This window comes from Cucumis melo, chromosome 1 (genome assembly GCF_025177605.1).
Source record: "Cucumis melo cultivar AY chromosome 1, USDA_Cmelo_AY_1.0, whole genome shotgun sequence".
NCBI classification, from domain to species: Eukaryota; Viridiplantae; Streptophyta; class Magnoliopsida; order Cucurbitales; family Cucurbitaceae; genus Cucumis; species Cucumis melo.
In genome coordinates, this window is record NC_066857.1 from 36,623,268 (window position 1) to 36,651,122 (window position 27,855).

The window sequence follows — 27,855 nt, forward strand, 5'->3', positions numbered from 1 at the left end:
AAATTGAAGGTTTTTCTTTTCTAAAAAAAGTAAAGAGTTAAATAGATGGATGACCGTTGAAGAAAATACTTGACGACATTAACATATCATTAGGGTTGTTTATCTGTAACCATGTTTAAATCATTATTAAACTCATTTGTTATTGAGCTCTTCAAGTACATCATTAGAACCAAAATACATAATGGCTCATGTTTGTTACCCGTACCTAGTCAGATCTAAAAGAAATAACTCATTTGGTTAAAAACAAAATAGATATTCCCATAAATATGGACGAATCCATGTGGGACTAGAAGGGGCACATGCCTTTTGAAATTATGGATTTTTTTATTTACACATTTTAAAGTGAATCATAAACAAAAGATACATTGTTATCTATGTAACACAAAGTCCACATTATCTAAAAAAAAGTTGAATTAATAAAACATATGAGCAAAAATAAATCTAAAGTAAATAATATCATATGCCAAAACGAGTATAACTTAACTACAACATGTTTGATCGTTCAATTCTTCTACTTACACACTTTATATATATCATATCATTGTAAAAATAATTTTTTAAAAAATGTGTACTCGAATATTAAAGAAAATAAGAGAGATAAGAGTAAAATCTTTATATTTGTTTTCAAATATAGCAAAATAGACTAAAATATTTATAAATATAATAAAATATCACATTTTATTATGGTTTATAGTTGAGATATTTTGTTATTTTTGTAAATATTTTAACGGTTTTATCCTTTAAACCAAATAAATATAAGAATTAAAAAAAAAAAAAAAAAGCCATGTGTTTAAAGAAAATTTAAAAATTTAAAGAGAGGATTAGAAACGTATATATATATAATCCAAGGGCTGCGTTTCAAAGAAGGACACGTGGCAATTAAACACGCGCCAGGGCCCCACATAATTTGAACGAGGAGGAGAGCGCGGAAATGATAAGCTTTTTTTAAACTTAAATAAACTCCTCGGGACCCACCACGTGGCATTTAAATTATTGGCCAAATTTCAAAATGCCTAACGTATCCCCACTAAAACGTTGTCGTTTAACTTCTTCACCACCGTCTCCACCCTCCACCTCCGTACTCCTACCGCCACTTTAACGATTTTACATTCCCACGCACACTATTTCACGCGCCGGGCGTGTGTCTTTCTCTTCGAAATATTCAAGGCCCATTGCCCTTTGTCTTTTGGCTTTGGCTTTACTCAAACTCTCTCAAAACTCCCCAACTCTCTCCGCTCTGCTCACACCCACATTCTTACTCTTTTAACTTCTTTAAGGAAGCCATCTGATTTTTGCGAGTTGGGATTGTTGTAGGCTCTGATTCAAGCCACTGAGTTGAATCGGATCCGATATTTGTAACCGGTGTTTGTTTATTGGGGAAGGTTTGTTTTTTTTTTTTTTTTGGATCGGGTTTAGAGAGATGAACGGAATGGGGAGACAAGGCCAGAGATCTGGAGCAGCTGTGAGGAATCACCAAAGACAGTACTCCGATGACTATTTGGACGCCTCGTCCAATGGAAGATGGCTTCAAACAGCTGGTCTTCAGTCTCTCTATTCCAATACTTCTGCCCCACAGGTTTAAATTTCTGTTTATCCTTCTGGGTTTTTGTTGCTATGTAGACCGTGTGATTGTTTTTCAGTTCAATCGACGAGCTATGTGGAAATGGATGGCATTGGTTCACTTTCTTTTTCCATGTTTGTGTTTTCTGTTGGATCCCATTTCGAGTGAGAAACCGGAGTTTGTAAGCATTGCATCTTCTTGGGTTTCGATTGCTTTTGGCAAACTGCTAAAACTGAAAGCATATTATCCAGCACCTGTGATGTTGTCTTTTTACTTCTATTTATTGTTTTCTAGATGTGGGGTTTAGTTTTTTTTAAATGGGTTCTGTTGATTTTTGTACCGACTGGTTGAAATGAAAGCAGGACTATGGTTTTTCTGTCGGTGGGGGAGGGCAAGGACCGAGAATGTATAATAGAAATGCACAGAGAAGCTTTGGTGGGATGAATGAGTATTACATGGAGCCATCAACTCCTCCAGGCAATTCCCGGCCGTCAAGCCAGCGGAAAAGTCGCGAGGATTCGCCAAGCGATTTCAGTCCCGGACTCTTGGATCTGCATTCCTTCGATACTGAATTGCTGCCTGAGGTGGAATTAAACTCATTTCCTCATTTCTTATTACCCTCTCGAATTTCTGATCCTTTGTTGTTTTTCAGAATTCTCAAAAAATAACTTAACGATCCATGAGATTATGGATTCACAAAGTGAATTTATCTTTCACCTACAGCTATATTAGGCCTGCCAATCCTAAACTGATAATGCTGGTTACTGATGTTTATCTAAGCACACAGTCCTCTGCATTTGGAACATTAAACTTGAAAGCAACTGTTATTTTGAAGTTGATATTAAGTTATTGACCTTGTCAAATTAATTCTGGATTGCCCTATTTCGATTTTAGTTCTATGCAATTGTAGAGGCTAGAGAGGTGGTAAGAAACTTCTATGTCCATGTATTTTGGGGCTTTTGAAGCTGAACTAAAGTTATCCCATATCACTTGTTGGGAGGTTTGAGAAATCTCATGTTGTGTTATCTCGTGCAGGATAGAGGCTTTGACGATTCTGACGTCTTTATTTCAAACAACATCCAAACAAGTAGACCTCAGGATATGACAGAGAACAATCTCCTGAAAAGTGTGGCTGCAGACAAAGAGAGGGCAAACTCTGTTGCCAAGATCAAAGTTGTTGTATGTACTCTTCTATGAATGTCTTTATTTTATTCCCATCTCTGAATTTTGTATCCCGTTTGCTTCCCTGATGTACAATGCCATACTTTTGCAATTTATATCCATAAGTTGCAAACGTTGTTCCGCATACATAATGTGACATGTATATCACATTTTCAGTTAATTGTTTCCCGCAGATTGATTTGGTGACAAGTCATTTTCAATTACTTCATCTATTTATTAGCTTGTTCGTGTTGAATGCAGGTGCGTAAAAGGCCACTGAACAAAAAGGAGTTGGCGAAGAATGAGGAAGATATTGTTGAAACAACTGCTAATTATTTAACAGTTCACGAGACTAAACTCAAGGCAAGCTTTGCTACCTACTGCTTTCATAAACTTCTGAATTGCAATGCCGTAATCATTTTCGTTCTCCTTTTTTGGCTAAGCAGGTGGACCTTACAGAATACGTGGAGAAGCATGAGTTTGTCTTTGATGCAGTGTTGAACGAGGAGGTTTCAAATGATGAAGTGAGTATATTACAATTAATTGAATTGGAGCCTATAAACTAGCTGAGGAAGAAAATGAGTACAGTAAAAGTTAAATACAAGTTCTTAGCATGTCTTATGTTCTTTTTGGGATCTAGGTGTACCGGGAAACAGTGGAGCCAATTGTACCCATAATATTTCAACGAACAAAAGCAACCTGCTTTGCATATGGACAAACAGGTGATTAGGTGTTAGTTGGCACTTGATACTTTTTCTGGCTTGCTTTGTCAAGAAATCCTCGTTTTATATATGTAGAAATTACTCTGTACTTTTTAGATGCCATCAAATTCTTGTTTCCAGAACTGAGTTTTGAGGTCTTGTTGTTCTGCTAGCTTGAAAATATTGTAGTGTTCTTTCCTGAAGTCTTCATCTTTGGCCCTTTCTATTGTACAGGGAGTGGCAAGACTTTTACCATGAAACCATTGCCTTTGAAAGCGTCCAAGGACATCTTGAGGTTAATGCACCATACATACAGGAACCAGGGATTCCACTTGTTTGTGAGCTTCTTTGAAATATATGGGGGAAAGCTATATGATCTTCTCAATGATCGAAAGTAAGTTACTGATCCTTCCCTTCTACCATGGAATAGTAGTTGTTAAGTTTATTTAGCTAAAGATTCTATGTTGCAGAAAACTTTGCATGAGAGAGGACGGTAAACAACAAGTTTGCATTGTGGGTTTGCAAGAGTATAAAGTATCTGATGTGGAGACTATTGGAGAGCTCATTGAAAAAGGAAATGCCACGAGAAGTACTGGAACAACTGGCGCTAATGAAGAATCGTCTCGTTCTCATGCCATACTCCAGCTTGCTGTCAAGAATTCAGTCAGTGGCAAAGAATCAAAGCCGCCTCGCTTGGTTGGAAAACTCTCTTTTATAGATCTTGCAGGAAGTGAACGTGGGGCAGACACCACCGACAATGACAAACAGACAAGGTATGGTTATTCCTCAATCTTCAGATTTCCGCTTAATTGTTGACACAGTTATTTCTATATTTTATACTTCAACATAAGTTGTATGCATGTTTCACTTTACAAGGGAAGTCACATGTGGGATTGGTTTGGATTGACTTTTAGTCGAAGAAAAAAAAATGATAGATTAAGGTTTGACCAAAACCTACAAAAATCATCCAAACAGTTTTTAGTTTAGATTTTTTACATTTCAAAAAATTAAATTGACATATGAGAGTAGTTCAAACCAATTGAACCAATTTGCTTCCATGGGTTCAATTTTTTCCCATTTTTTGCTTGCATCTCTAGGAAATAGTATGCGTTTGATATCGTAGACTGTCGGGAGTTCAGGCATCACCTATTTCATTAAAAACTTCGGTTTTTCTAGATTTCCTCTACCTTTGTTGTGATAAGGGACACTTTAAAGACCCCACCCATGAGAAGAATGATAACTGTTAAAAGGACGTGTTTTTTCTTGAAGAAACTCAAAGCTAAACGTGGGATTAGTAGACCTCCTTGTTCTTACAAGTGTTAGTAAATGGCATGACAGGAAATCTGAAAGTAATCACACTTTAGTTAATCCTTACAGGATTTAACCAAGATGTGAAGTATGGGGTTAGTACATTATCTTTTGTTAGCTAAAACTCTGTTCGAGTTGATTGCATTTTCTACCTCCATGTATGGTATCATTTCCTACCTATTCAATTACATTCTCTTAAACAATGCAGAATAGAAGGTGCTGAAATCAATAAAAGCTTACTTGCTTTAAAGGAATGCATACGAGCTCTTGACAACGACCAGGGCCATATACCTTTTAGAGGCAGCAAATTAACTGAAGTTCTAAGGGACTCATTTGTTGGCAATTCACGAACTGTCATGATATCTTGTATATCTCCCAGCTCCGGATCATGCGAACACACTCTCAATACGTTAAGATATGCAGACAGGTAACCAGTAATTAACTTTAGGGCATTAAATTCGTGATGATGCAGTTCTATCTCCATAGACTTGTTTCTACACACCTGTTCTGATTATTATACTCCAGAGTGAAGAGCCTTTCAAAAGGAAATAATGTCAAGAAGGATACATTTTCTTCCACTTTAAACCTCAAGGAATCAACTACTGGACCCTTGACGTCAGCATTACCTTCTGGAACTATGTTTGAGAATGAACCAGCATGGGTTGGACGAAATGAAAGAGAGGAGGTTGATGCATCAGAGGAGATCTTTGAGCAAAGAAAACCTTCGTGGAAGAAAAATGGGAAGCTTGAGCCATTCAGAACATCTGTTGCGGTTGAAAATGTACAAAAATCCAATAATCAGCCGAAATGGAAGGACATGCCAAAGGCAGATTCTCATAACTCAAATTCAGACGATGATTTGAATGAACTGTTGCAGGTAAAACGGAAGAAACTTATCTCCATCATCAAATTGCAATCCTTTATTGTTCCAGACATTTATGCACTTTTTTCATCTGTCACAGGAAGAGGAAGATCTTATAAGCGCTCACAGAAAACAAGTCGAGGAAACAATGAATATTGTTAGAATGGTAAGTAACTGTGCTGGTCAGCATACTTCTTGCTTTCAATATGAACCTAGTTTATAGATTCTTCTGCTCAATGAAGTCACACAATAGATCGCAGCTTAAAACTGATCCCATATTGTGAATTACTCGAACCCAAAAGCTAAATCCATATCTTCACTGAGACCTAGAAAGGAAAACTTTATGTCAGCAATATGATTGTGCCTATAAACTCAATATAATCGTAAAGTTCAATTATAAAAAATACCTTTGAACTCTGGTATTTGTTGAAAAAAATACTTCTATACTTTTCAAAAGTTACAACATTGCCATTAAACTTTAAAAAATATACTTGAATCACCGCATCATTTTAAATCATTGCCTCACAATTCTAATTCCTGAATTTTGTTCAAAATTCTAAAATTGTAGTTTTGAAACATTTATGAAAGTTGGGAGATATATGGGTATTTTTGAGGGAAAAAGGAAGTTAAAAGGTATTTGTTGTAAAATTCGAGCCTAAGTGAGTAGTGACAGTGTGCAGTTACTTTGGTTATGATCATTAATCATATACAATTTGTGATTTGCAGGAAATGAACCTTTTAGTGGAGGCAGACCAACCAGGAAATCATCTGGATGGTTATATATCTAGATTGAATGCAATTCTATCACAAAAGGCTGCAGCAATCTATCAACTTCAAAATCATTTGGTCCATTTCCAGAAACGTTTGAAAGAACATAATGTACTTATATCTTCATCTGACTGATGAACTTGTGCAGAGAAATGCAGCTCAAAACACCATGTGAAGGATGCATTCCCGGAATACCAAAATGGGGATGTGTTTTTTTTTTTTCTTTCTTTCTCTTTTTTATTACTTCTGATTTTCATGGGAACATTCCTAGAAATTGGATATCCAATTGAGGTTTTTGTGTGGTAATTTCCATTACATAGCGATTGGAGTGATTTAATACCTATTTCTTTATCCACACAGGATATACTATTTGTAAAATTTGTTACCTTATTCTCCTCCAATATAAGAAATTTGCAATATTTTGTTCACAAGATTTCTTTGTAGAGTGAATTATGTGATCAAAATCAAGCGTTATGTCTGTTTTCACATAAAGATGTTTTTTAAAATAATATTTTGGTCGTGGGATTGCTATTTTAGTTTTTAAATTTATTTTTCTGATATTTAAATTTTATCTTCCACGTTGAATAAAATTCAATGGTTTTACTTTACGGTAATTATAATGGGTAGCAATTTTTAAAATAATTATTAAGTTTGTAGCAATATTTTAAAAAAATTGCAAATATAGCAAAATCGGTGATAGACTGGCTTTTATCGTTGATAGACTCTTCTAATTTATCAGTGATAGACCAACATTTGTTACTAGTCTATATAGATCCCTATCATTGATAGACTTTTATAGATTTTGCTATATTTGCAATTTTTTTAAATTGTTGTTATGTACTTAATTATTTTGAATATAATTGCTACATTTGCAACTATCCCTTTACTTTATTTATTTTCTTCTTTTTTCTTGTTGATTACCTTTTTTCCATTTGCTCCACCATAAATTATAGAAACACGTTCATATTTCTTTTTTTTTTCGAAATTTTTTAAAAAATAGAAAAAATTGATAAATTATATACACTCCATAAAATAAATAAAATTCATTACACCTGGTTTTTCTATGCAGTATAAATATTTTGTTAACTGTTCTACTATTGCTCTTTCCTTCTTTTCGAAAATATTGGATTTAAACATTTAATAGTACAGGAATGAAATTTGTTGATTGCTCCAACGTTAATCAAAGTAAACAAAGTCTAATATTTATGAACATGTTACCTTCCATTTATAAATGCCTTTGTTGAATTTGACGGATCCAATATGATCCATTTTCTTCCCTTTCCTATTAGGATTAAAAAAGTTGTATTTTGCAATCACAAATTGAATTTAAAACATTACATGCCTGTTGGGAGTAATTTAGTAAGACAAATAAAAAGTTTTCATACATATAAAAAGTGATTCCAAATACATTTTTCATGGAAAGTTTCGTTTAAATTTAAATTTAAATTTTAAAATAAAAAGAACAAAATGTGTAGAGATGAATTGTCATTTGGGCAGTTTTTGGATCATAGAATCTTTGTTAAGAGTTAATGAAAACTATACATAATTTCCTTCTTTGGAACAAGTTGTAGAGTGACATAATATAATGCCTTTCCAAATCAATCAAGTTTGTTTCTTATATTGCTGAAAACCACACCAAATCAAGGAATTGCTAAAAGCACAATAAATTTCTTCTTTTTTTTTTTTTATTGGAAACTTTTTATACAGAAATGAACAAAATGAGGCAATGAATCAGTAATCACACAAAAAGGCATATTCTCAGAAGCAATAGAGGAATACAAATATGGAAATACAATCAAACCAGATTTTCCAAAAAGAAGGAAAAAGGGGGGGAAAATAGGTAAAAGATATAGTTCACTAACATGAAAAATTCTATAATCTCATGGACCCCATTCTTCTCTTTGAGCTGTTCATACTCCTAGCTGAAGGCTCAGGAACAGAAATTTCTGAGTGCATGTCCATGAAAAATTTGTCCACAATTTCAAGATAAACAGGACTTCTAAGGCGAGAGTAATAATGAATTGCTTCTTCTATATCCAATTCTTGTTCCATATCACTCCTATCCAGCATCTCCAATTCTTTCATTTTTTCTACTAAACCATTACTTCTTGTACTACTGTTTTTAACATCACCTTTTCTAAGATGGGAAGCTCCTGGTTTCTTCTTCTCTTTCACAGCCTTCTCTTGTTTGCTCCTTGGAGGGCTTTGTATTGCAACGATTGTGTCTTCTTGCTTCACATTTTCCTTGGATGCGATCACACTGCCTTTGTCAATGCTTCTCTTTGCAGCTTTTTGGAGTGTGGACTGCCACTCATCGTAAAAATCAATGTAGAGTCGATCTGTTGGATGGGTATGTTGTGGCTTTCCTTTGCTGCAAGAGAAGGTGATCAAGGAAGTGGGTTTCTGCAGCTTTTGAAACCCTTTGAAGAATAAATCCTTGAAGCTTTCAAGAGTTTTATGGAAGAGGTTGTTGGTTTTGTGGATGGTTTCCTTTAGCAGCATTTGGTTGTTGCTATTGCTATAGCGTGGTATAAAAATCAAAGAACTTTGCTAACTCTCGGTCTGTTTGCAAGAAGAAAGAAACCTCTCTACCTCTCTCTCTCTCTCTTGCTTTCTTCACTAAATATTTCTGCAACACAGAGAAGAAAGAAAGAGACAATTCGTGTTTCTCGTGGTTACCTAAAGACCATGCCAGAGTAGGTGGAAATTCCAAGTCTTGCCTTTAACTTCCTCTCCTTCCTTTTGGGCCATTCTCTCTCTAAAAGTTGAAAATCTTAACCGCTTCAACTTTGTTAATTTGTAGCACGGAATCCCATGAGCTTGAATGCTTCGTTTTTGACTACCTGTAGTGTAAAGAGCAGGGCATTCACTAAGATGCAAAGCTAAAGATGGTGGGTGTTAAAAGTGTAATGACATTAAATCCACTGTTTGCATGTACCTAATTGTTGTAAAGGCAATCCCCGGCCCATGAAGGACCCATTTGGCAAATGGTCCCAGCAAAAAATTAAAGAGGGATGTCCCCATGAAACAAAAGGGGAATTGGCAACATATTCATTTTTGGTATTTCAGACTGTCCTGTTTTCAATCAAGTACGTAACAGAAAGATTAATTCAAATTAGCAGAGTCAATTCACCATTGATCAAATTTTGAATGGCAGGTTTGCTGCATACTATCTTTTTTGTCCTATCAAACAATACGGCAATTAAGACAACTTTAGAATTTAAACAGAGAAAAAGTGAGACAAGAATGATTCAGCCACAGAAAATGGCTACCAATCAAGAATGAACATTGCAAAATATAGAATTGTACATTCAAATTGTCTTATTTGTATTTGTGATATAATATTCTAAAAAAGAAAAAAGAATCGACAACTTGAACCAAGTAGGTATTATATTGTCGACTAAGAACTTACGAGTGCGTTTGGGCCAAGGAAGAGTAGAAAGTTCGGAAGTATGGAGTTGTGAACTCTAGTCCCTACTCCTTGTTGGACCTAAAGAGCCAAAGAGTTTGCAAGTCTCACACTAGAAAACATCAATAATTATACCGTATTGACTCTTTACATTGTGGGTCCCAAAAGTTTACAACTCCCCAAAACTTCATAACTTCACTCTTTGGCTCAAACCTCCCACTTTAGAGGTTTGAATCCATACCCACACACATTGAACTAAAAGAAAAATACTAAAAAAATTCAGAAAATGAAAAATACAGTTAGTTGCAACTTGTAGGTACGGGTAGTGGATTTAGGGCAATTGGCCTTTCATGGGGAAACTAAAAAACATGGCGAAATTTAGCAATTATTGCTGTTAATTTTGCATACTAAGTGGGTTTTACTAACTCAACCTTGAAGACAATTCCAAATTCTATAACGTTCATAATTCCAGACTCGACCTGATGAATCATGAATGAAAAAGACATGCTTGATTGGGGAGAAATTTGTACATTAAAAAGACAAGGGATGATCGCATCTGAATCAAGATATCTATAACATTTCATTTCATTTAGTAGATTTCTGTAAAAACAATGGACGCTGAGAGTTGTAACTTTGAATGACACAACACATTCTGCATTAAATTTCATTCAATGCAGTTGAGAAATCGTGGTCATAATTATGTGAGGCTTCTTTGGTCCCCAGTATGCAAAGAGATTGGTACTACCAAGGCTCTCAACTGATGATAGGATAAGGTGCATCACTAATATCTTCAGAGCCAAGTCATTTTCTAAGTAAAAGCAACTGAATCCAACCTCCTAAACCAATCTAACTCCTGACTGTAAACTACTTTCTTTCAGACGCAGGGAATTATTGTATAACTTTATCAACGAAATTACAAATCAACTTTTTGACTTGAATTTATTAACTTTGACTACTTATAACCACACTCAGGCACAAACTTATATGGCCACACGCAGAGGCCCTATTTAAACGACCCCTATTAAGTAGGAAACCTGGGATTTTCTTTAAAGTGAAACCATCAATCACCATATAAAAAAATTAAGGATTGGATAACAGTCCATGATTATTGGTTGGTTACCTTGGAAAAGAATCTATAATCACGGAGCTTTTGAATAGGCAAACTGTTGCTTGATATGACAGCAAGATTTGTCAAATGCCCTGCATGTGAAGACTTGATAATCTATTTGGTAAAAGAAAACAAATCAGGCAGGTAGTCATTCAAACTGAAGCTGTGGCAAAGCATGCAAGTGGTGGGTATGGCATCAGTGAAATGCAAAAGAACAAAGCTAGATCTTATTGTTCAATACTTACCCAGCTAGGCTCCTCAAAATAAAGTGTAGAGATCAATATGCTATACATCTTGGTTCTTAGTTGTTAAAAACTTACACATTGTTGAAACATCTCAAAACTGTTACAAGAACCGATGGAAGAAAGCCACCACCAATATAATTTGTTGGGAAGAAATGTAAATAGGGGCTAGAAGTGCATCATTTGTCATAGAAGAAAGGTAACAATATATACATGTATAAGTTGGGCTTGTTTCACAGATCCCACAATTCAATCGCGAATCTAAGTTACAGCTCATTTGACCTTTCCTACTGGGACCAACTGCCATAATCAAAATTATCACTCAAAGTAAAACAATGGTGAAGAAAGGGTCTGTGTGGTGCCTTTCTCAAGTAAGTAGGGTATATGAATCTGCCTTCAATAATGAAGGCAGATTCAACATAAATTTGTACTATGGATTCACTGTCCCATCTTTCTGTTAACTTTAAAAAACTGATTCAACCTTCGATGGACTTCACCATAATTCTCAGTTGAAGCAATGAGACAGTCCTTAATCCACTTCGGAAGCTTGTCAGCTGGGTGTGAAAAGCTTCTCTTTGAAGAATTAGATGCATACCGAACATCAACCAGTAAAATTGCTGCATAATCATTGATATGTCGAATCGCTCTACCTGTAAAAAAGGCAAGGAAGGCAGGCATTAGATAAAGACAAGATGAGAGCGCAATGGTTTGGATGTAGAGAACACTACATTATCACTACAACTCTAAAAGATTTAGGGAAAACTACCAATTCGGTGGCCAGGATTACTCTTTCCAAGCCTGATCAAGATCTCATCTAGGCAAGATTCTTTTATTGCTGTAGTTAACTAAGTGGCCAAGTATAAAGCATAATCAATAAACAATCAGATTTGGAGAGACTAAAAATGCTAGCACTGATTTCAACCAAAACAATCAAGTCAGCCATTCTCTGATTGAGCTGAAAGTAATAGGCACTGAGCAAACCCAAACTACACAACTCGATTCAATTCGATAGTTCATTTAGGAGGATAACTTATGTCTCCCATAATGAGAAAACGGAAACCATTACTTACCGATTGACTGATTAACGGCTTTCATGCAAAGATTCTCGTAATATTCTTTTCCTCTTTTGCAACTTCTCAAGATCTCTAAACCAGTTTCAACATCTCCACTAGGAACATCATTATAAAACTTCGAACTTTTAATGGAATTTGAATTCCCCAGATTTTCAATATGCTTCACTCTCTCCATTAACTCAATGTCAGATGGACTTGGGTAGGGTAGGCCAACCATGACAATACACCTACCCATCCCATCGCTTAAGTTGATGCCTTCAGATAATTTTCCCCCAACAACAGCAAATAGCACCGCGCCACTAGTAGACAAAATATTTTGTTTTGGATCCTTCTTAGACAATGCGTCGATGTTTTCCTTGTATTCCTTAAGAACAGATTCCACATCAGTATTTTTTCTAGGCTCTCTGAATATACGTTTTTTCTTCAGAATCCTGTCAAGGATGCCTGAAGTTTTCCATAAACCATATACTTGTTCTTCATAATCAAATGAAGAGAAGAACACAACAATTCCTTCTGGAACCACAGTTACTATATTACAAAGCAAAAGCCCTAGCTCCTTTACCTGTAAAGTCAGGGCCATAAAGCAATCAGCTACTGTAAAACAAACAAGGAAACAAGCTGAGCAACTGAACAGTAAGAAAAAAAGCTAACTACATTATATAAAAAAGCTAACTACTTTATATCTGAGCTATCTGGAATAAAACAACAGGAACAATACAAAAACATGATAAAATACAAGGTAAAAAGTGAGAAGAAAATGGGTACAAATCAACTAAAGCCTGTAATATCCTTACAATAGCAGATGAGCTTCTGCTGTTGTAGCTAAAATCAAAAAGCTGACCAGAAGGACCGGAGGAAACAGCCATAGGCAAAATACTTTCTGGAGGAACAATGTGACTACATGAAAAAAAATTCAACTGAGAAGGGGGTAACCATGGAAAGAGTCGCTCTCTTGTTTCTTCTATAGGTTGTAAAGTTCCCCCAGCAAGAACAACAGCATGTGCTTGATCTACAACCTACAAGATTAACTTAAGTCTCAGAATAAGGTATAGTACCCAAAATTCATGATATAAATTTCTTTTTTTTTTTTTGCAAACCTCAGAAAATATCTTGTCCCCCCTAAGCTTCACAAATTTTATATATCCTCCATGATCCCCTAAGCATGTTGGTCTGTTCTTAGAGATGATCATTTTTCCATCTCCATCAAAGTTAATAAGGGATAGCAGCATGTCAGCTAATGCCCTAAAGCTTGAGAGAGTACTTTCCTTCTCGTAACATTCTCCAGAAGGTTTTATTCCCAAGTCATTTCTTGGTTTAGTAGTTCTTTCTCCATACCCACTAACCTGGAAAATTTAAATCTTAACCCAATATAAGAAGAATCATTCAACATGTGTGGATATAATTAACAAATAAGAAAGACATACCTTGTGCATGATGTTGCTTTCCTTAATATACTGTAGTAGTTTTACAAAGTTGATATTATCTATGTTGAGAGAGAAGAGAAAATCATTTATAGCCATTGAATAGTCCAAAGCACCATTTTTTCCAGTACTATTATTTTGACAAGGTTCCACATAAGACGCTTCCTCATTGTGCACGAGTTTAAGGAGAGCCCGAGTAACTATTATTAGAGTTTGAATATATCTCCGATTCCCTGGTCCCAAAAGACTGCAAAATCTTTCAAAATACCTCTCGATGTGGTGATGCACATTCTCCAGCTGTAGGTAAGTTTGGAAATTTGTTACCAGTAGGAAACAAAGTACTTAGAAACAGTTCTATAAAAATTAGACATGCCATTGCCCACTGGGTGCTGATTGTAGGACATATAAAGGGACACCAGGCAATCGATTCTATACAAGGATTAAAAACTCAAAAACACTTAACTAGATAAATAACCTGGTACCATGGTTTTATTTCTTATCAAAGTTTAAAAATTGTATTGTGTTAGAATTAGTGACTTGGCCCACGGAAAGATTTAACCTAATTTCTTTCCTTTTTTATCATAGCTTGTTGTCTATTTATTTTCCCCTTTGTATTCTTCATTCATATGAAATAATAATAAGAAAAGTTAGATCATGGTTTTTCTCTTGGGGCTCGGGTTTCCATGTAACTCGGTGTCTATTTTCTTTTACCGCTTTTAACATATTGAATAACCGAATTCAATAAAGCTGGTAGCCATACCTGCGAATAAGTGATCTTTGAATCATACATACTTATGAGTGAATCAGCTAAATTGTGTGCCTCATCAATAATTACAATGCTGTTCTTCAAAACAAGGCCAAGAGATTCACGGGATGATTTTGACAGAAGAGACTGGTAAGGTAAGACGATAAGATCAGCACCCTGGACCAAACTTCGGGAGCCATAATATGGACACGTTCCCACCTTTCTTCCAAGGTGAATAAGATCTTCAATGTCTAAGGCTTCTCTTTGAGAGATCTGACTCCTAAAATTCTTCTGTAATTTTGGGTTTCTAAGCATTGGGCACCCATAAGAAGCCTTGGTCCGGCACATTTTTCCTGCACCAGCTAACTTCTGTAAATGGATGTAACCATAAGTTCATAGCAAACCCAGAAATCTCCAAATCCAATGATAGAAAGTACTATTAACATTATTCTTTAACAATGGGAGAGAGATGCATGCGTCTGTGCAATATGGTGGCAAGCAATTCTACAAAAATTCTGTCTCCCTAGAAATCAAGGACACAAACATCAACCTAGAGCAGACCTTGTTCGAGTAAGGTCGTGCAATGCTATAAAACTTAGAGAAGACAAATTTACAATCGATAAAATGATAAATGAGTAAGGATGAACCCAATGAAACTATTTAGCAAACAAGGTGCCAGATGAAAAGTCTGCATTTCATACACCTAAAAGTACCCATGTCTCAAAAGATCAATGAAAAATAAATAAATTTCATCATTTCCCATCAGTTTGATTTCCTTCCTAATTTTAGTTTTTTTTTTTTTTTTTTTTTTTTTTTAAAGTGAGCGACATACTATAGTTAATTTAGTCAAATATGTGCACATTATTTACAATGTGGACCAAATTCTACTGCTAGTAGCAGGATGGTAAATGCTAGAATAATGAGCAAAACTAGGTTCCAAATTAAATGATTCTTCGAAGAAAAAAACCTCTTAATTGCCAAATACATGCAGACAGTTATTCTCAGAAAATAATTGAGAATGAGAAGTCTGGAAACAAGCACTGTTTTTTAAGGTTTCGACTATTCTTTAGAAATTATAACTTGGCAAATGTAGAGTCTTCATAATCTCAATTTTGATAATTATTTTTTTTATCTTTCATTGTGATATACAAGGGCATACAAGAAAGCAGACCAACCTTTAAATAGGACTTCTCATCCAAGAATAACCCCTAAGTAATAATTACAATAGGTCTAAAAGGCCTACCCACAAAAGGAAGTATTAAACCAAAATTATACCAATTAACATTTTGAGAGCAATCAACCCCTTGAAAATTCCTACTATTTCTTTTCAAGCCAAACACTCCATAAAATCGAAAAAACAAACAAACAAACAAACAAAAACAAAATAAATAAACTTGCTAGAGGACTTTCCCTTTATAGACAGGTTATAGATAAAAAGTTCCAATCTACCGCTGACGCTAGACTATCACATACCTTGGCTTTGGATGTGTCAGTAGTCTTTTTCTTTTGAAGCTCCAAGCATTTTTCATTCATGTGACTTGCACTACCAAGTTTGAGCACCTCTGAAACATGCATCAGTAGTGTAAGGAATACAGACACGTGCAAACACATTAGAGAAAAGCCAGGAGATATATGTACCTTCATTGATACAAAAATTCTTCCTAGAACCCAGGCAAATGACATTCAACTCACTTGCAAAGACAGTCTTCCTTAACTCCCTTATAAATTGTGATAGTTGTGAGTGTGTTCGACTACAAAAGTAAACTTTCAACTTTTCTTTATTAGATTCCTCTTGTTCTTCTTCATCATCACTAGATGAACTGTTTGGAACTCCACTGACCTTCCTCTTTGACTTCCCACTACTAAGAGCCACTTCATCGTCGCTTTCATAATCCTCCACCAAAAACTCTTGATCATCCATCTCCAGACTATCATTTGGAGTCTGCATATTCTTTTTTTCCCTTGTAACAAAATGGTCTTCCTCCTCTTGTGGAAACAAGTTCTGATGATTATTCTTGGAACCTTCTTTCTTATGTCTTCCTAATCCCATTCCAAATTCTTTTATCTTATTCTTCTTCTCCTGATTGTGATGATCTTGACTTACAACAAACTTCCTCATCCAATCAGGCTCGTCGTCCAAATTAAACTGGCTTTCATTTGGGCTGGTCTTGTCAGGCCCATCTTGTATCTCACCATTCTGTTTCTTCCTTTGGTCAGCCAACCACTGTAAAGCGCCACATATGATGCTTAGAGTTTTTCCCGTACCTACAGCAGCAGAATAAATTTCAATCAAGAAATAGAAAGAAAATATTTCTTTTCCTAAAGAGGAAAAAATTAAATAATTTTTTGCTTAAACTGAATTCTCACTAGCAAATACCCTCGAGTTTTACAAACACTGCAAATTGCTCAAATGCAACTACTTTTATCCCAATTCTTCATCTCAAGAAATGCCGCATTTCCTCCATCCACTCAAATTTCTGATCTAACAACAGTATAAATTTATCCAACAATAAAGCAAAAGACATACATCGAATCCTATACTTCAAGCTCAAGCATTGTTCTAATTAGTATAGAGATAAATTCACCCAGACTCGGAATGGGATCCTACATTTCTCAAGTAAGATCGTTGGTGAACGTCTACAATCGTAAGGATTCAAATATCAGGAAACCACAACTGAGCATCATAACCCAGTAATAATAGGTAACAGTAATGAAAAAGGAATCTCGTAACGTATGAAACAGGAGCGACAAATGCTGTTCGAGTTTCATTCCATTCCCCATCCCAAAAATACTTAACCAAACCAAAAGCTACCGATGAAACTAAGAAATAGAAAGAAGAAGACGTAACCAGTGGGGCTTTCAAGCATGGAGATTCCGCCTTTGTTGAGATATTTGTACAGCGCCTTCATGAAATCCAACTGGATCGAGTAGGGCTTGTACGGAAATGCCGGAAATTCGGGTTCCGTTTCGTGTATTCTCTCCATCTTCTTCGATTCACGGTCTCAGTCGGCAGCCCAACCCTTTCGCGCCTTTTCTCTATCAGTTTTATTCAGTTGCCGTAGGGCGCGAAGCCGTATTTATACACAATGTTGTTTCAAGTAAAATTGCCTTAAAAGTGCAAAGGTCAATTTTCATCTTTAATGATATCAACTAACCAACCCCCATTTGGGTTGTGTCTAATAGAATTATTACAAATTAAATTCAACTCACAATCTCTTTATTAGATATTGAAATTATGTTTTTTAAATCCTTATCAATATAAATCTAATGTTTTTTTTACGAATGTAACTATTTATTATATAAACACGACACCTAATTAAGTCGGTGTAAATTTCAAATTAAAAATTATTTGAAAATTATTTGTGCTAAAAGTGTAAATATCTATAATTATAATAATCAAAATTCTAAACTTATATAGATGCACACGCACAAAGTATCGTTGCGAAGACATGAAGGTTTCTCTTTTCATATTTTGATAGTCTACAATATTACACGACAAGCTTTACCCTTTCGTGGTTGGTGATATCAGTGCACTAAAAATTAGCTTGAATATCACTTTAAGTCATTATTGTTGTTAATATAGATCATTCGTTTTTTTACGATGTTTGTTTGTGGTTGGTTCTTTGTTAACTTATAGAAAACTAATAAAAGTCGGGTGCAACTTTTTATCAAATAAGGAAAAAGTACATCGCTTTAAAAAATAGTTCAATATTTCGAAATAAAAATTGTTAAAATGAATACTTTTTTTTTTGGATAAATATTCAATATTAGAGATATGGTGTATTTATTGGGAGTTGGAAATTCAAATCACAAACTTTTTAGTTACTAATACACTTTAATGTCAGTTAAAAGTAAATTCAGACTACATTTTAATAATTTATCCAAACATTGTTAAATCTTAGTTTTACATTATAATCCTCTCAAGAGTGATCAAAGTGAAGTTAATACATAGGATTAACATAGAAAATAAATGGCTTAATTAATCAAAATATATTTCATCCACCAAAAGTGAAATTCATTACAAAATGGACTAAATCGAACTAATGGGCCAACCGACCCAATTTAAAGTGGGCTGGAAACTTCTAAAGCTTTGAATATTGGGCCGGTCCAACTTTCTCAAAAAGTGGGCCGCTTCATCAACAGTTTAGAAACTGAAGCTCAAACCCTAAACGGTGTATTTCGGTCATATAAAAGAGCCATTTTCCTTACTGCTATCCCCATAGCCAAACTGCAGAGAGAATTCTTCCTCCCTAGGGTTTCTTCGTCCTGCATCAATGGTACCTCTTTTCACCTTTCCTTTCTTCATTGATTTACTCGTATGCGTAGTTGGTTTCATCACTGTATTCTTGTTCGATTAATTTACAGGGAAAGGGTACGGGCAGTTTCGGTAAGAGGAGGAACAAGACCCATACTCTCTGTGTACGGTGCGGCCGCCGCAGCTTCCATCTTCAGAAGAGTCGTTGTGCAGCATGTGCTTTTCCGGCTGCTCGCAAGCGCAAATGTGAGTGATATCCATTTTTCTGCATTTTCGTCAAGCTTCTTTTTACTTAGATTGATCTAAATCGGATGTTCAACTCGTGTTTAATTTGATTCAATGTGTGGCTGCTTTGGATTTGTTTAGTGAACATTCTGTGTATACAGTAGTTAGTAGTTAGTATTGAGGTGCTATCCATGAACGGGGAGGCTAAAGTATGTGTGATAATTGATGAGATTCGTTCTTTTGGTGATGTAATATGACTTCACGAGACGTTTGTATGGGTTGTAGTGTTCCATGGTTTGTGGATTGGTTTTGATTGCTTTCTTTGGCTTTGGGCTTTGTTTAGATAACTGGAGTGTGAAGGCAATTAGAAGAAAGACAACTGGAACTGGAAGGATGAGGTACTTGCGCCATGTTCCGCGTAGATTCAAGAGCGGCTTCAGAGAGGGTATGATGATATTGTGTTCATTATTTATTAATATCAGAGCATAGGTTTTGTTATATCTAATCTTACTTCCCCATTTACATTGAGCTCGTTTTTATTGACTTTTTGAGTGTTTATGAACTGTTTGATTGCCCTTGCAAACACTCGAAGTCAATTCAAACACACCCATCATTTATTTTGGGTTTTAATACCAATTTTTAACAATACTCTGACCGAAATGTTTTGGGTTTGTGGTTAGGTACTGAAGCTGCACCCAGGAATAAAGGAGCTGCAGCATCAGCGTAAGGTTTTGGAAGAAAGTTCAATTTAATTTCAGTACCCACCTATAGTTTTCAGTAGGGGTTTTACTCATCTGAGAATCATTTCATATAATTTTGTTTTTCTAGTTTTTGGCTTTTTATGATTTAGTTGAACGATCGCTGTTTCTTTAAAATGTACTGTTTCTTTAAAATGTATTGTTTGAATTTTGGACAAACGACGAATCAGATTGTTCGTATTCTGCTACTTGCTTCTGCATTTTCCAGTATGTTCTATTACCTACTCCTATTCGTTCCAAAGTTGTGCATCTTTTGGGAGAATCGTTGTCAAATCACTAGAATGAATTTGGGTCATCTTGAGGTTTTAATCATGGCGAAAAGAGATGGTCGGATAGTAGAAAATCTGTTTTCTCAAAGGTAGTTTGAATACAATACACTTCAAGGTGGGAGACATTTTTAATTTTTAGCTACAATGGTTTGCGTTATTTTTGTACTTCAACGAATCGGTAATTTTAGGAATATCCAGTTCGGACATTTATTAAGGAATTTCATTTCTTTTATAACAATGACTGCTCTATTGATGCAACTTCGAGCTAACCCGCTGTGCGAAATAGGGAGAAGGGGTGTGTGTATGATATATCAACTTAAAATTTATCATAATTGCGATTGTATCGTAACCATTGGTTTTATGATTGTAAACTTAAAATTTTATGATTGTAAACTCGTAACCATTGGTTTTCAAATGAATTACCAAATTGCTTGATAAACACTCCTGATGGAGGAGAAAAAATTTGAATCAATGACAACCAAACCAACCCTTCCAAAATGGCAATCACCTCAAATGCGAACAAATTTACACTATACAAACCACCACAACGGAAAGTTGTTAATGCTGCACAAAAACAAAAATGGGGGAAGAAGACATTTCAGATGTGGGATAGCCTGTAGAAGGGAATAAATACTACAATTTCCAAAATGGGGGCCAGTAGACTCTAAACTGCAGAAACAAAAATGTAGTTGCCGCAAAGCAAAATCGATATGGTGCTACGGAATGCTGGAGTGATGCTTGTCCAAGAACATAAACTGTGCATGACAAAGCTATTTTAGATGTGTGCATCGAGTTCGCCGAACTTCTCCTTTCTTTCGTGCAGCTGTTTGAAGACAGAATCAAGCTCTGGAAACAAGGTTAACAGCAATAGCTCAATGAGGTCCAGTGCCAATAGCTTCGTGCATACAGCTGACTGCAGTTTGCATTTTCACACAATCAAGAACAAGTCAATCCAAATTCAGCAGAGGAAAAATGATTTTACATTGCTCATTTAATATATGCAAAATACCTGAAGGAAGTAATACAGATCCTTGGCACATTGCTCGTACTCCTTTCGACCAACTAGCCCCACAATAGCAGGTGGAGCATTGGCTTCATTACAAAATTTAATAGTAAGTTGTGATCAAAACAGATGTTAATGTGACGGTAACTTTAAAATTGAGCTTGAAGTGTGAACGTACTGATCATCAAGTCATATACAAACTTTGCACGACGATCGGCTTCTTGCTGCTGCAGTTCCTCAAGGGATTGAGGAGATAGGATTTCGTTGGAGTTGTTGCCGGAAGTGGAACCTTCAAGTGATGGTGGTTGCTTTGGACGCTTGGTTATGAATACCCCACCAGGCCATAAAATCTATTTGATTCACATTCATACCCCCATCAATTAATCAGAGGATTTCTATGATATACATTTTTTGTTTGAGAAGCTCCAAATCAAGTGAAATTATTCTAAAGTTATGGGAATTGTCATGGGTAACAAAAAAGAAAGTGAAACTATTTACAACATAAAGTAAAAAAAAGTTAATGGGTTTAGGAAGTTTGAACAATTTTGCTATATTTTATAAATAATTTTAATATTTTGCTAGATTTGAAAATCGATGAAGTTAGAGATCATTCTATTGTACAGCCAACAAAAAGTACATCAACAATGAGAAAAGTACATTTCTGTCTCATAAGTACCTGTTCGAGGCGGTTGATAGCAGAGGCCATGGAAGATCCCTTGCGAAAACGCTGGATTTTCTGAATCAACCAATCCTCAAGAGCATCCCCCATGCCCAACTGTAGCACCTGTTTTGCCACCCAAAATGCCTTTCTCCTGTAATACAACAATAACACACACTCTACTATCAACCAACCAACTAAGAATCTACTACAAAAGTAACATACGATCTCAATGGATGAATGATAATAAGTATTCATAATCCAGTACCTGATCCATCCCCCATCTTGTAGCTGGAATATCACATCCACCAAATCAAATATTGGTACTGTTAAATTTGGCGGCACCCACTGCAAACAGGTTCAAACCAAAAACCACATGTTACCTTACCCCTGAATGAAACAAATAGCCTGACTACGCACATATAACTTATTCCTCAACCAGAATTTTCAGTTTCATCAACCAACTTTTTAATATTTTCAATCTCAATTGTAGCTGTACTGTTATCTAACATTTGAGAAGTAAATACGAAAAGGGAATATAAACATAATTTATATGAAGCTCATAATCATTGTATGATAATACTCTTCTTTTTCTTTTGTTTCATTTTCAATAATGGTAAGTCATTTAATTTCAAATAAGATAAACAATTTTATATGTCTATTGCTACTAAACAAAACATATGGTATTTTCGACCCAATTAATAAATCATATTCTTATATCAGTCTATTAATTTATCAATACAATTTCACATTTTGTGAGAGTAAGAACCCAATAGAAACAAAATAAATACATGGAGTGTGAAATTGAGATTTCCAAATTTTCTGACAGGAGATTAAAGAAATATTTAGCTTGATAGTATTGCTGCAAAAAAGCTTGAAAACAAGAGAGGGAGTAAAAGATTACCTCAGTGGGCAACATTGGATCAGTAGCAGCATCAAGAAGCAAATCAGAAGCCTCTCCAGACTTTTCATTCTCATTCGGGCTCTCAGTTTTCCCTGAATTTTTATCAGATAATGTTCCATTCTCCTTCTGATTCTCAGTTCTCCCAGGGTTCCTATCAGACAATCCACTTTTCTCCATAGTAGCATCTGAATCAATATCATAGTCGTCAAAATAATTTACAAACTTCCTGAAAACTTGTTTTTTACTTGAGAAATAGACGTGCCTTTTGAGTTCAATCTCAAGCCATTAGGCTGAAGTTTGGTTTTCGCCTGCAGTTTAGGCTCCAAGCATTCAGCTATTGCATGGTCTCTCCTCAGTGGTAATAATCCTGATAAAGGGCTGTTCGGGTTTGAAACACTTCTATTATACTCTTCATGGGATTTATCAGATGGATCAACTGTAACATTTTCCAACAAATATTAACAGATTAACACAAACAAAGGATATGATAGTTGTTTATCAGAATTAACAGGATTTACCTGACAAAGTTTCGATGATGGAAAATGAATCCAAAAATATGTATGTCTGTGACGTATAAACATAGTAACAAAGATTAAACATCCTGGATTGAGATTCCGGTTATCAACGCTGATATCCAGTAGGTAAGTAAAGATCTAACCTGAGAATCAACACTGAGAAAGTCCCAAACTTCAATAGACCCTGAGATTCTCGGGAGCTGTATAAGCCTCTGAAGAAAAAGAGAAGAAAACTGGTCAAAAGCTGTAAATAAAGAACTTAACTATCATACAGGAAAAATGACTACCCAAGAATAAGAGTTAACCAAATACTCAAACAGCATAATATGCTGCACTCGGCTCAACAGAACTGACAGCTGAAGCTTACATTAACAACAATACCGAAATCTCAACAACCAAAAAGTGACAACATAGAATGAACTAGTTCATGAAAATGGATAGACCCAGTTGAAAAATGCAATGATAATGCAACTCATATTCATTCTGTAATAAGGATATACACCTAATAAGGTAGACAAAATGATGAAACAGGTATTCAAGTAAGAAAAACTTGGACCTTTAAATATTTATCGAGTAAATTACATCGTTCCTGAATAACAGGAAAATCTAATCCCGTGGAAAGGAAATGTTTTGGTGGCAAATGTAAATTGTACTCTGAAAACTCTTTTAGACGCCTATGCAACTCCTCAAAATGGCTAAACCTGCAAGAAGAAGAAAGACAAGTGCATGCAAAAGGTTAAAAATAATAAATGAACTAATTAAAAAATAAACCCGGAGAATTTTTAGTACCAACCTTCTTTTTATAGACCAGCTATGATTACTATTTACATCTGTAACAGATATGGAATATACAGCAAATGTTCTCGAACCGCTTTTGACTATATTTGCACCCATCACCTGCATGCACAATAAACTCACAAAGTCACAAACAGATCATCATATGTGAAAGTGAAATTTCTACATGCTTAAGATTATAAACTATCAAGTTTTCAATAATAACAAATAAATAAATACCTCACACTTCAGCCTAAAGAATGAATCCACCATCTGAGAACTTTGTGAGTAATCGCTAGGAAGAATCTGGGAAATTGAAAGTACAGATGAAGAAGCCGCTGCTCCGCTGTGAATTCTTCCTGAACTCTCCATATCAGAATCATCACTAGAGTCGTCGTCATTTGCAGGTCCTAGAGGAGAATTTAGTATATCCTGCCCATCACCAGATATAAAGCTTGTTCTCTCAACCTCTTGCCAAACAGGTAGCTGCTCACTGTTATGACGGGATCTTTTCCTTCCAGACTGATTCCTTGATAACCTATTATTGTGATCTTTCCCTTTAACTGCCTTCTTAACTCTACAACCATCAGAACTCTCAAGCGGGTGATGAATGTGTGAAATTCCAACATTTCTATTGTTTCTAGCATTCCACACTTTGGTTACAGGAGAGTCAAGGCCTGTAACATTGGTTGTTTCCTCATCTTCAGAAGTATTTCCATCTGAGTCGAGATCATTCAGGTGCATGACATCACGATCATTATCTTGATAATGCATCTCGGTAGAGTCATTTAGAATGTCTGAATCTGTTCGACAGGATGAACCATTAACTGTAAGCGGGTCACTACAGCCTAAGTGAACAGTTGTATTTTTAGAGGAATTAAGCTTGCCCTCATTTTCTATATCAATCGTTTTAGAGATTTTCTTCTCACGCTTCACTGAGATTGAAAGAGGCTTCCCTTGAGGGGGGCCATGCTGGGCGTTCTTGTTGAGTTGATTCTCATTTTCTTTCATTTTGTAGTTTCTCCCTTTTGCCCACATGTTTTCAAAATGCTCAGGAGCTAGGGCCTTAACCTTTCTACGAGAAAACTGATCCAACTTTTCACCCCATTCTCCACTGTTATGTTTCTGAATAGTGCTTTCGTGAACATTTTGGGATGTCGGGGGCTCAGAGTTCCAGGACCGGGAAGATCGAGTATCAATCGAGAGAAGTGGGTCCTTGGAAAAGCTAGCATTGGAGTTGAATTTTGTTGGTAAATTTGTAGGAGTGGTGGATTGTGCATTTTTCATCTGCACCAGCTCAACACCAGCCATAGAAGGATCAAGGAACTTGGAAAGATCATCAGAGGGAATGCTTGAAGATCCATCAGGTTTGGACCCTAAATTTTCATGCATCGATTCCACTGTCTTAGGCTTTTTCATATTTATGACTAAGGATTCTATTCTTTCGTTAATAAACCTGTTATCAGGAATTTTGAAAATATATTACAGCATCTAGTCAGAATGACATTCTAACACAATCAAGGAAAATAAATAGGTTAATACCTTGGGCTAGCTAAGTTTAAAACTGGCCGCATTACTGCAGAAGCAAGAAGCTCCCTCGCTGTATAGCGGAAGTATAAGCACTGGAGATCCTCATGCCTGAATGTATATAAAATAAGACCATCCATCACATGCTGCAAGACCTGTGTAAGGAAAATAATTCAGTTACTATGACATACAATTAAGTGCAAGGTACTTCCCCCTTGCGCAAATCCTATTGGATCTTATATCATCCGTAGTCAAATATAGAATTGAGACCTTATGCTGAGCTTCAGAAGAAAATAAAGCAGGGTGCAACCTGTTCTCCATAGCCAGGTGTTGTCTGAGTTCTGTATCCAATTTTTCGATAGTGATGTTTCCTAACTGTCGTTTCTCTATTTTTAATTTAGTTGAACGAAAATTTTCCAAGTGTGTGCAGATGAGATTAATAAGATCCCTGCACCCAAAATTAGCACCATTTTAGACAACAAAAGCCTTCAACTGTTGGATATAGTGCATAGATATGTCAGAAATTAACCTCATTAGAAGATCAATCAGATTAATATTCCTAAAGCGTCCAGCGATTTCTCCAAGCACACCATTGACAATATTTATCAATTCCTCTGGACCTTCTTTATCGGGTGTTAAACGAGAATACCAAAGATCTGTCACCCACTCTGAAATTAAATGTCTACTGAAGTGATCTATTGCATCCTCAGCAACACGTGAATTCACTTTCCTTCTCCACTCTGACTTCTTTATAACTTTAGGACATTCTAGAGGTTTCTCTTGGGAAATAGCATGTTCTGGTAAAGGTCTACGTATATAAGTAGCAGCTTTTTTCCTCATTTCTAAATCTAAAGAGAAATAGCGGACGAGGATGATAAAAAATGCAGCAGCAGGTAAATTTACCCAAACAGAGGAGCTTGTCACTGAAACAGGAACAAAATAAATGTAAGATATCCATCCCCAAAAAGGAGAACACAAAAGTCAGCAGCAAAAATAATGCACACGCTATCTAAAGACTACATCCTTGAAGTGTTGACATTGAGCATATAATGTCAGGCTTTGTAAAAGACTGCATCCTTAACCTATGAAGGCAAACCCACCTGGCTTCCCGGAGAGAAACTCAAAATAGATTGAAAACCCTCAACCAAGTCTCTTCACATAAACTTTACAGTGCTAAGCTCTAACAGGAATATGTGTCAGAGAGAAAAGGGAGGGGCGGGGAGGGGAAACTTTTCCAATTGTGCAGAATGGTTCCCATCAAAAGAAGCTCGAACACAGAATACACACACATATATAGATATAAGCATCACGCGCCAATGGTATTCTCTTAGAGAACTCCACAAACTATTTTCCATTAAAAACTGATTCAATATGAAAGTGGATTTCTTCATCGAAAAACAACCAATTCATTATATAAATTCAAGAACAAACTATGCAAGTGCAAAATAAATGAACCGTTATTTCAACAATAGTGCACAAAAGGAGCAGTAAACCAAACAACAAACGGGATTCAAATTATCCAGTTTAACGAGTGGGATTTTGTAATCCTCATATAATTACCAGTAGCCTCTCATTTTCTCTACGCAAAACAACATAGTTAATGCTGCTTTGAAACCATAACTCAATGAAAGCAAGTAACCATAATAATGTTAATGAACAAGAATTGTATCCACAACTGAAGTAGTGTTCTTCTGAGGCCTAAACATGTGGTTATGGCCATAAATGGTTAAAGGGGCTTGTGAGATTCAAGTTACTACAGGTAATCCAACAACAATTCTTTTACAAAAGAAAAAGATAGAAGTCATGAGCATCGAATTGAATCGTACAGCATGCAAGCTAAAACAGATATCCCAAGATGGAGTAACTTCAATCAGATCATAACAAAATTAAGCAAAAGAAAATTCATTTCTTACATGACATCATATATGATAAACCCACAATGCATATCACCAGAAAAAGAACCCGTTTCTTTGCTTCCTCGAGAAGGTCCCGAGGCGTAACCTGATTCTGCGAGCTCATTCCGGACCAGAAACAAACCAATTTGCAGTCGCGATATATTAAAATGGAGGGAAATGAATTCAATCAAAGTAACCCCAGTAACCAAATGAAGAATCTTTCAAATTTCAAGCAGATGATCACCCAAGTTCCACACGAAAAAAAACTCAGAAAGCCCCAATCGGAGATAGAAGCGATCACGAACTGGGTATCGAAAAATGAAGGCAAAGAATGAAAATTTGTGAAAGAATTGGGGAGAAATGGAAAAAATAAATCAAATAAAACCACATGGTTAGTAATGGGTTAACTTCATTGTCAGTTTCACTTTTACACTTCGTTGGGGATTATTGGGATTCGATTTTGGGCATTGGAATTTCATCTGCTTCTTGGACGATTGGGATTTTTGAGATGGGAATATCGGAGATTTTTCATACAATCATCTATCATCCTCTAATTTTTCAATAATTGTTTTGGTCCATTCCTCTGTTAATTAAAAATCCGTAACAAAGCAAATTTTGTTTCTTGAAAAATTAGTGAATAAATAAATCTATCACAAGACGGAACCGAATTCAAATGGTTGAAGTTGAACACAATTTTGAATGAATTTTGGACA

General features: G+C 35.7%; 5 protein-coding genes across 6 annotated transcripts; 2 read left to right on the forward strand and 3 right to left on the reverse strand.

The window, feature by feature from the left end:
* The first annotated feature begins 1,173 nt into the window (after positions 1-1,173).
* LOC103500581 (kinesin-like protein KIN-13B) lies at positions 1,174-6,792 on the forward strand. The gene is made up of 12 exons (XM_008463935.3): positions 1,174-1,576; positions 1,924-2,145; positions 2,597-2,740; positions 2,984-3,085; positions 3,169-3,246; positions 3,363-3,444; positions 3,658-3,817; positions 3,894-4,196; positions 4,940-5,158; positions 5,257-5,608; positions 5,694-5,759; positions 6,320-6,792. The coding sequence occupies exons 1-12, from the start codon at positions 1,421-1,423 to the stop codon at positions 6,494-6,496; spliced, it is 2,061 nt and encodes a 686-aa protein (XP_008462157.1). The 5' UTR covers positions 1,174-1,420; the 3' UTR covers positions 6,497-6,792.
* A 1,300-nt stretch (positions 6,793-8,092) lies between these two features.
* On the reverse strand, positions 8,093-11,282 carry LOC107991904 (uncharacterized). Its single transcript, XM_051091208.1, has 2 exons — positions 9,300-11,282; positions 8,093-9,204 (listed from the first exon to the last, which is right to left on the reverse strand). Exon 2 carries the CDS (start codon positions 8,861-8,863, stop codon positions 8,234-8,236), a length of 630 nt encoding a protein of 209 aa, XP_050947165.1. The 5' UTR covers positions 8,864-9,204; positions 9,300-11,282; the 3' UTR covers positions 8,093-8,233.
* On the reverse strand, positions 11,283-17,434 carry LOC103500582 (uncharacterized). Of its 2 annotated transcripts, XM_017047369.2 has the most exons (9): positions 17,208-17,434; positions 15,998-16,624; positions 15,833-15,921; positions 14,375-14,728; positions 13,618-13,911; positions 13,291-13,536; positions 12,988-13,209; positions 12,191-12,755; positions 11,283-11,770 (listed from the first exon to the last, which is right to left on the reverse strand). In XM_017047369.2, exons 1-9 carry the CDS (start codon positions 17,341-17,343, stop codon positions 11,559-11,561), a joined length of 2,745 nt encoding a protein of 914 aa, XP_016902858.1. In that variant the 5' UTR covers positions 17,344-17,434; the 3' UTR covers positions 11,283-11,558. The 2 variants fall into 2 exon arrangements, with proteins under 2 accessions (XP_016902858.1, XP_050947159.1); XM_051091202.1 differs by lacking the exon at positions 17,208-17,434 and having other exon boundaries at positions 14,375-14,712; positions 15,998-16,051.
* A 1,082-nt stretch (positions 17,435-18,516) lies between these two features.
* LOC103500584 (60S ribosomal protein L37-3-like) lies at positions 18,517-19,785 on the forward strand. Its single transcript, XM_008463937.3, has 4 exons — positions 18,517-18,636; positions 18,725-18,860; positions 19,183-19,284; positions 19,520-19,785. Exons 1-4 carry the CDS (start codon positions 18,634-18,636, stop codon positions 19,564-19,566), a joined length of 288 nt encoding a protein of 95 aa, XP_008462159.1. The 5' UTR covers positions 18,517-18,633; the 3' UTR covers positions 19,567-19,785.
* Positions 19,786-20,328: 543 nt separating this feature from the next.
* LOC103500585 (uncharacterized) lies at positions 20,329-27,715 on the reverse strand. The gene is made up of 16 exons (XM_008463938.3): positions 27,161-27,715; positions 25,777-26,170; positions 25,518-25,695; positions 25,263-25,402; positions 23,961-25,176; positions 23,740-23,843; positions 23,503-23,647; positions 23,090-23,158; positions 22,950-22,995; positions 22,694-22,867; positions 22,432-22,616; positions 21,796-21,875; positions 21,546-21,681; positions 21,048-21,219; positions 20,876-20,958; positions 20,329-20,779 (listed from the first exon to the last, which is right to left on the reverse strand). The coding sequence occupies exons 1-16, from the start codon at positions 27,264-27,266 to the stop codon at positions 20,642-20,644; spliced, it is 3,366 nt and encodes a 1,121-aa protein (XP_008462160.2). The 5' UTR covers positions 27,267-27,715; the 3' UTR covers positions 20,329-20,641.
* Between the last annotated feature and the right edge of the window lie 140 nt (positions 27,716-27,855).

What these genes read in the sequence shown, in the direction of transcription:
- LOC103500582 (XM_017047369.2), bottom strand. Translation starts at nt 17,343, where the DNA reads ATGGAGAGAATACACGAAACGGAACCCGAATTTCCGGCATTTCCGTAC. An exon ending in CATGCTTGAAAGCCCCACTG is followed by an intron (nt 16,625 to 17,207) that starts GTTACGTCTTCT and finishes CTGCTGCTGTAG; the next exon opens with GTACGGGAAAAACTCTAAGC. An exon ending in GGGACAAGATATTTTCTGAG is followed by an intron (nt 13,210 to 13,290) that starts GTTTGCAAAAAA and finishes TTAATCTTGTAG; the next exon opens with GTTGTAGATCAAGCACATGC.
- LOC103500584 (XM_008463937.3), top strand. An exon ending in GGCTGCTCGCAAGCGCAAAT is followed by an intron (nt 18,861 to 19,182) that starts GTGAGTGATATC and finishes GGCTTTGTTTAG; the next exon opens with ATAACTGGAGTGTGAAGGCA. An exon ending in CAAGAGCGGCTTCAGAGAGG is followed by an intron (nt 19,285 to 19,519) that starts GTATGATGATAT and finishes GTTTGTGGTTAG; the next exon opens with GTACTGAAGCTGCACCCAGG.
- LOC107991904 (XM_051091208.1), bottom strand. Translation starts at nt 8,863, where the DNA reads ATGCTGCTAAAGGAAACCATCCACAAAACCAACAACCTCTTCCATAAA.
- LOC103500585 (XM_008463938.3), bottom strand. Translation starts at nt 27,266, where the DNA reads ATGAGCTCGCAGAATCAGGTTACGCCTCGGGACCTTCTCGAGGAAGCA. An exon ending in TCTTTAGGCTGAAGTGTGAG is followed by an intron (nt 23,844 to 23,960) that starts GTATTTATTTAT and finishes TTGTGCATGCAG; the next exon opens with GTGATGGGTGCAAATATAGT. An exon ending in TACTCGATAAATATTTAAAG is followed by an intron (nt 23,159 to 23,502) that starts GTCCAAGTTTTT and finishes CTTTTTCTTCAG; the next exon opens with AGGCTTATACAGCTCCCGAG.
- LOC103500581 (XM_008463935.3), top strand. Translation starts at nt 1,421, where the DNA reads ATGAACGGAATGGGGAGACAAGGCCAGAGATCTGGAGCAGCTGTGAGG. An exon ending in GACAATGACAAACAGACAAG is followed by an intron (nt 4,197 to 4,939) that starts GTATGGTTATTC and finishes TAAACAATGCAG; the next exon opens with AATAGAAGGTGCTGAAATCA. An exon ending in CAATGAATATTGTTAGAATG is followed by an intron (nt 5,760 to 6,319) that starts GTAAGTAACTGT and finishes TGTGATTTGCAG; the next exon opens with GAAATGAACCTTTTAGTGGA.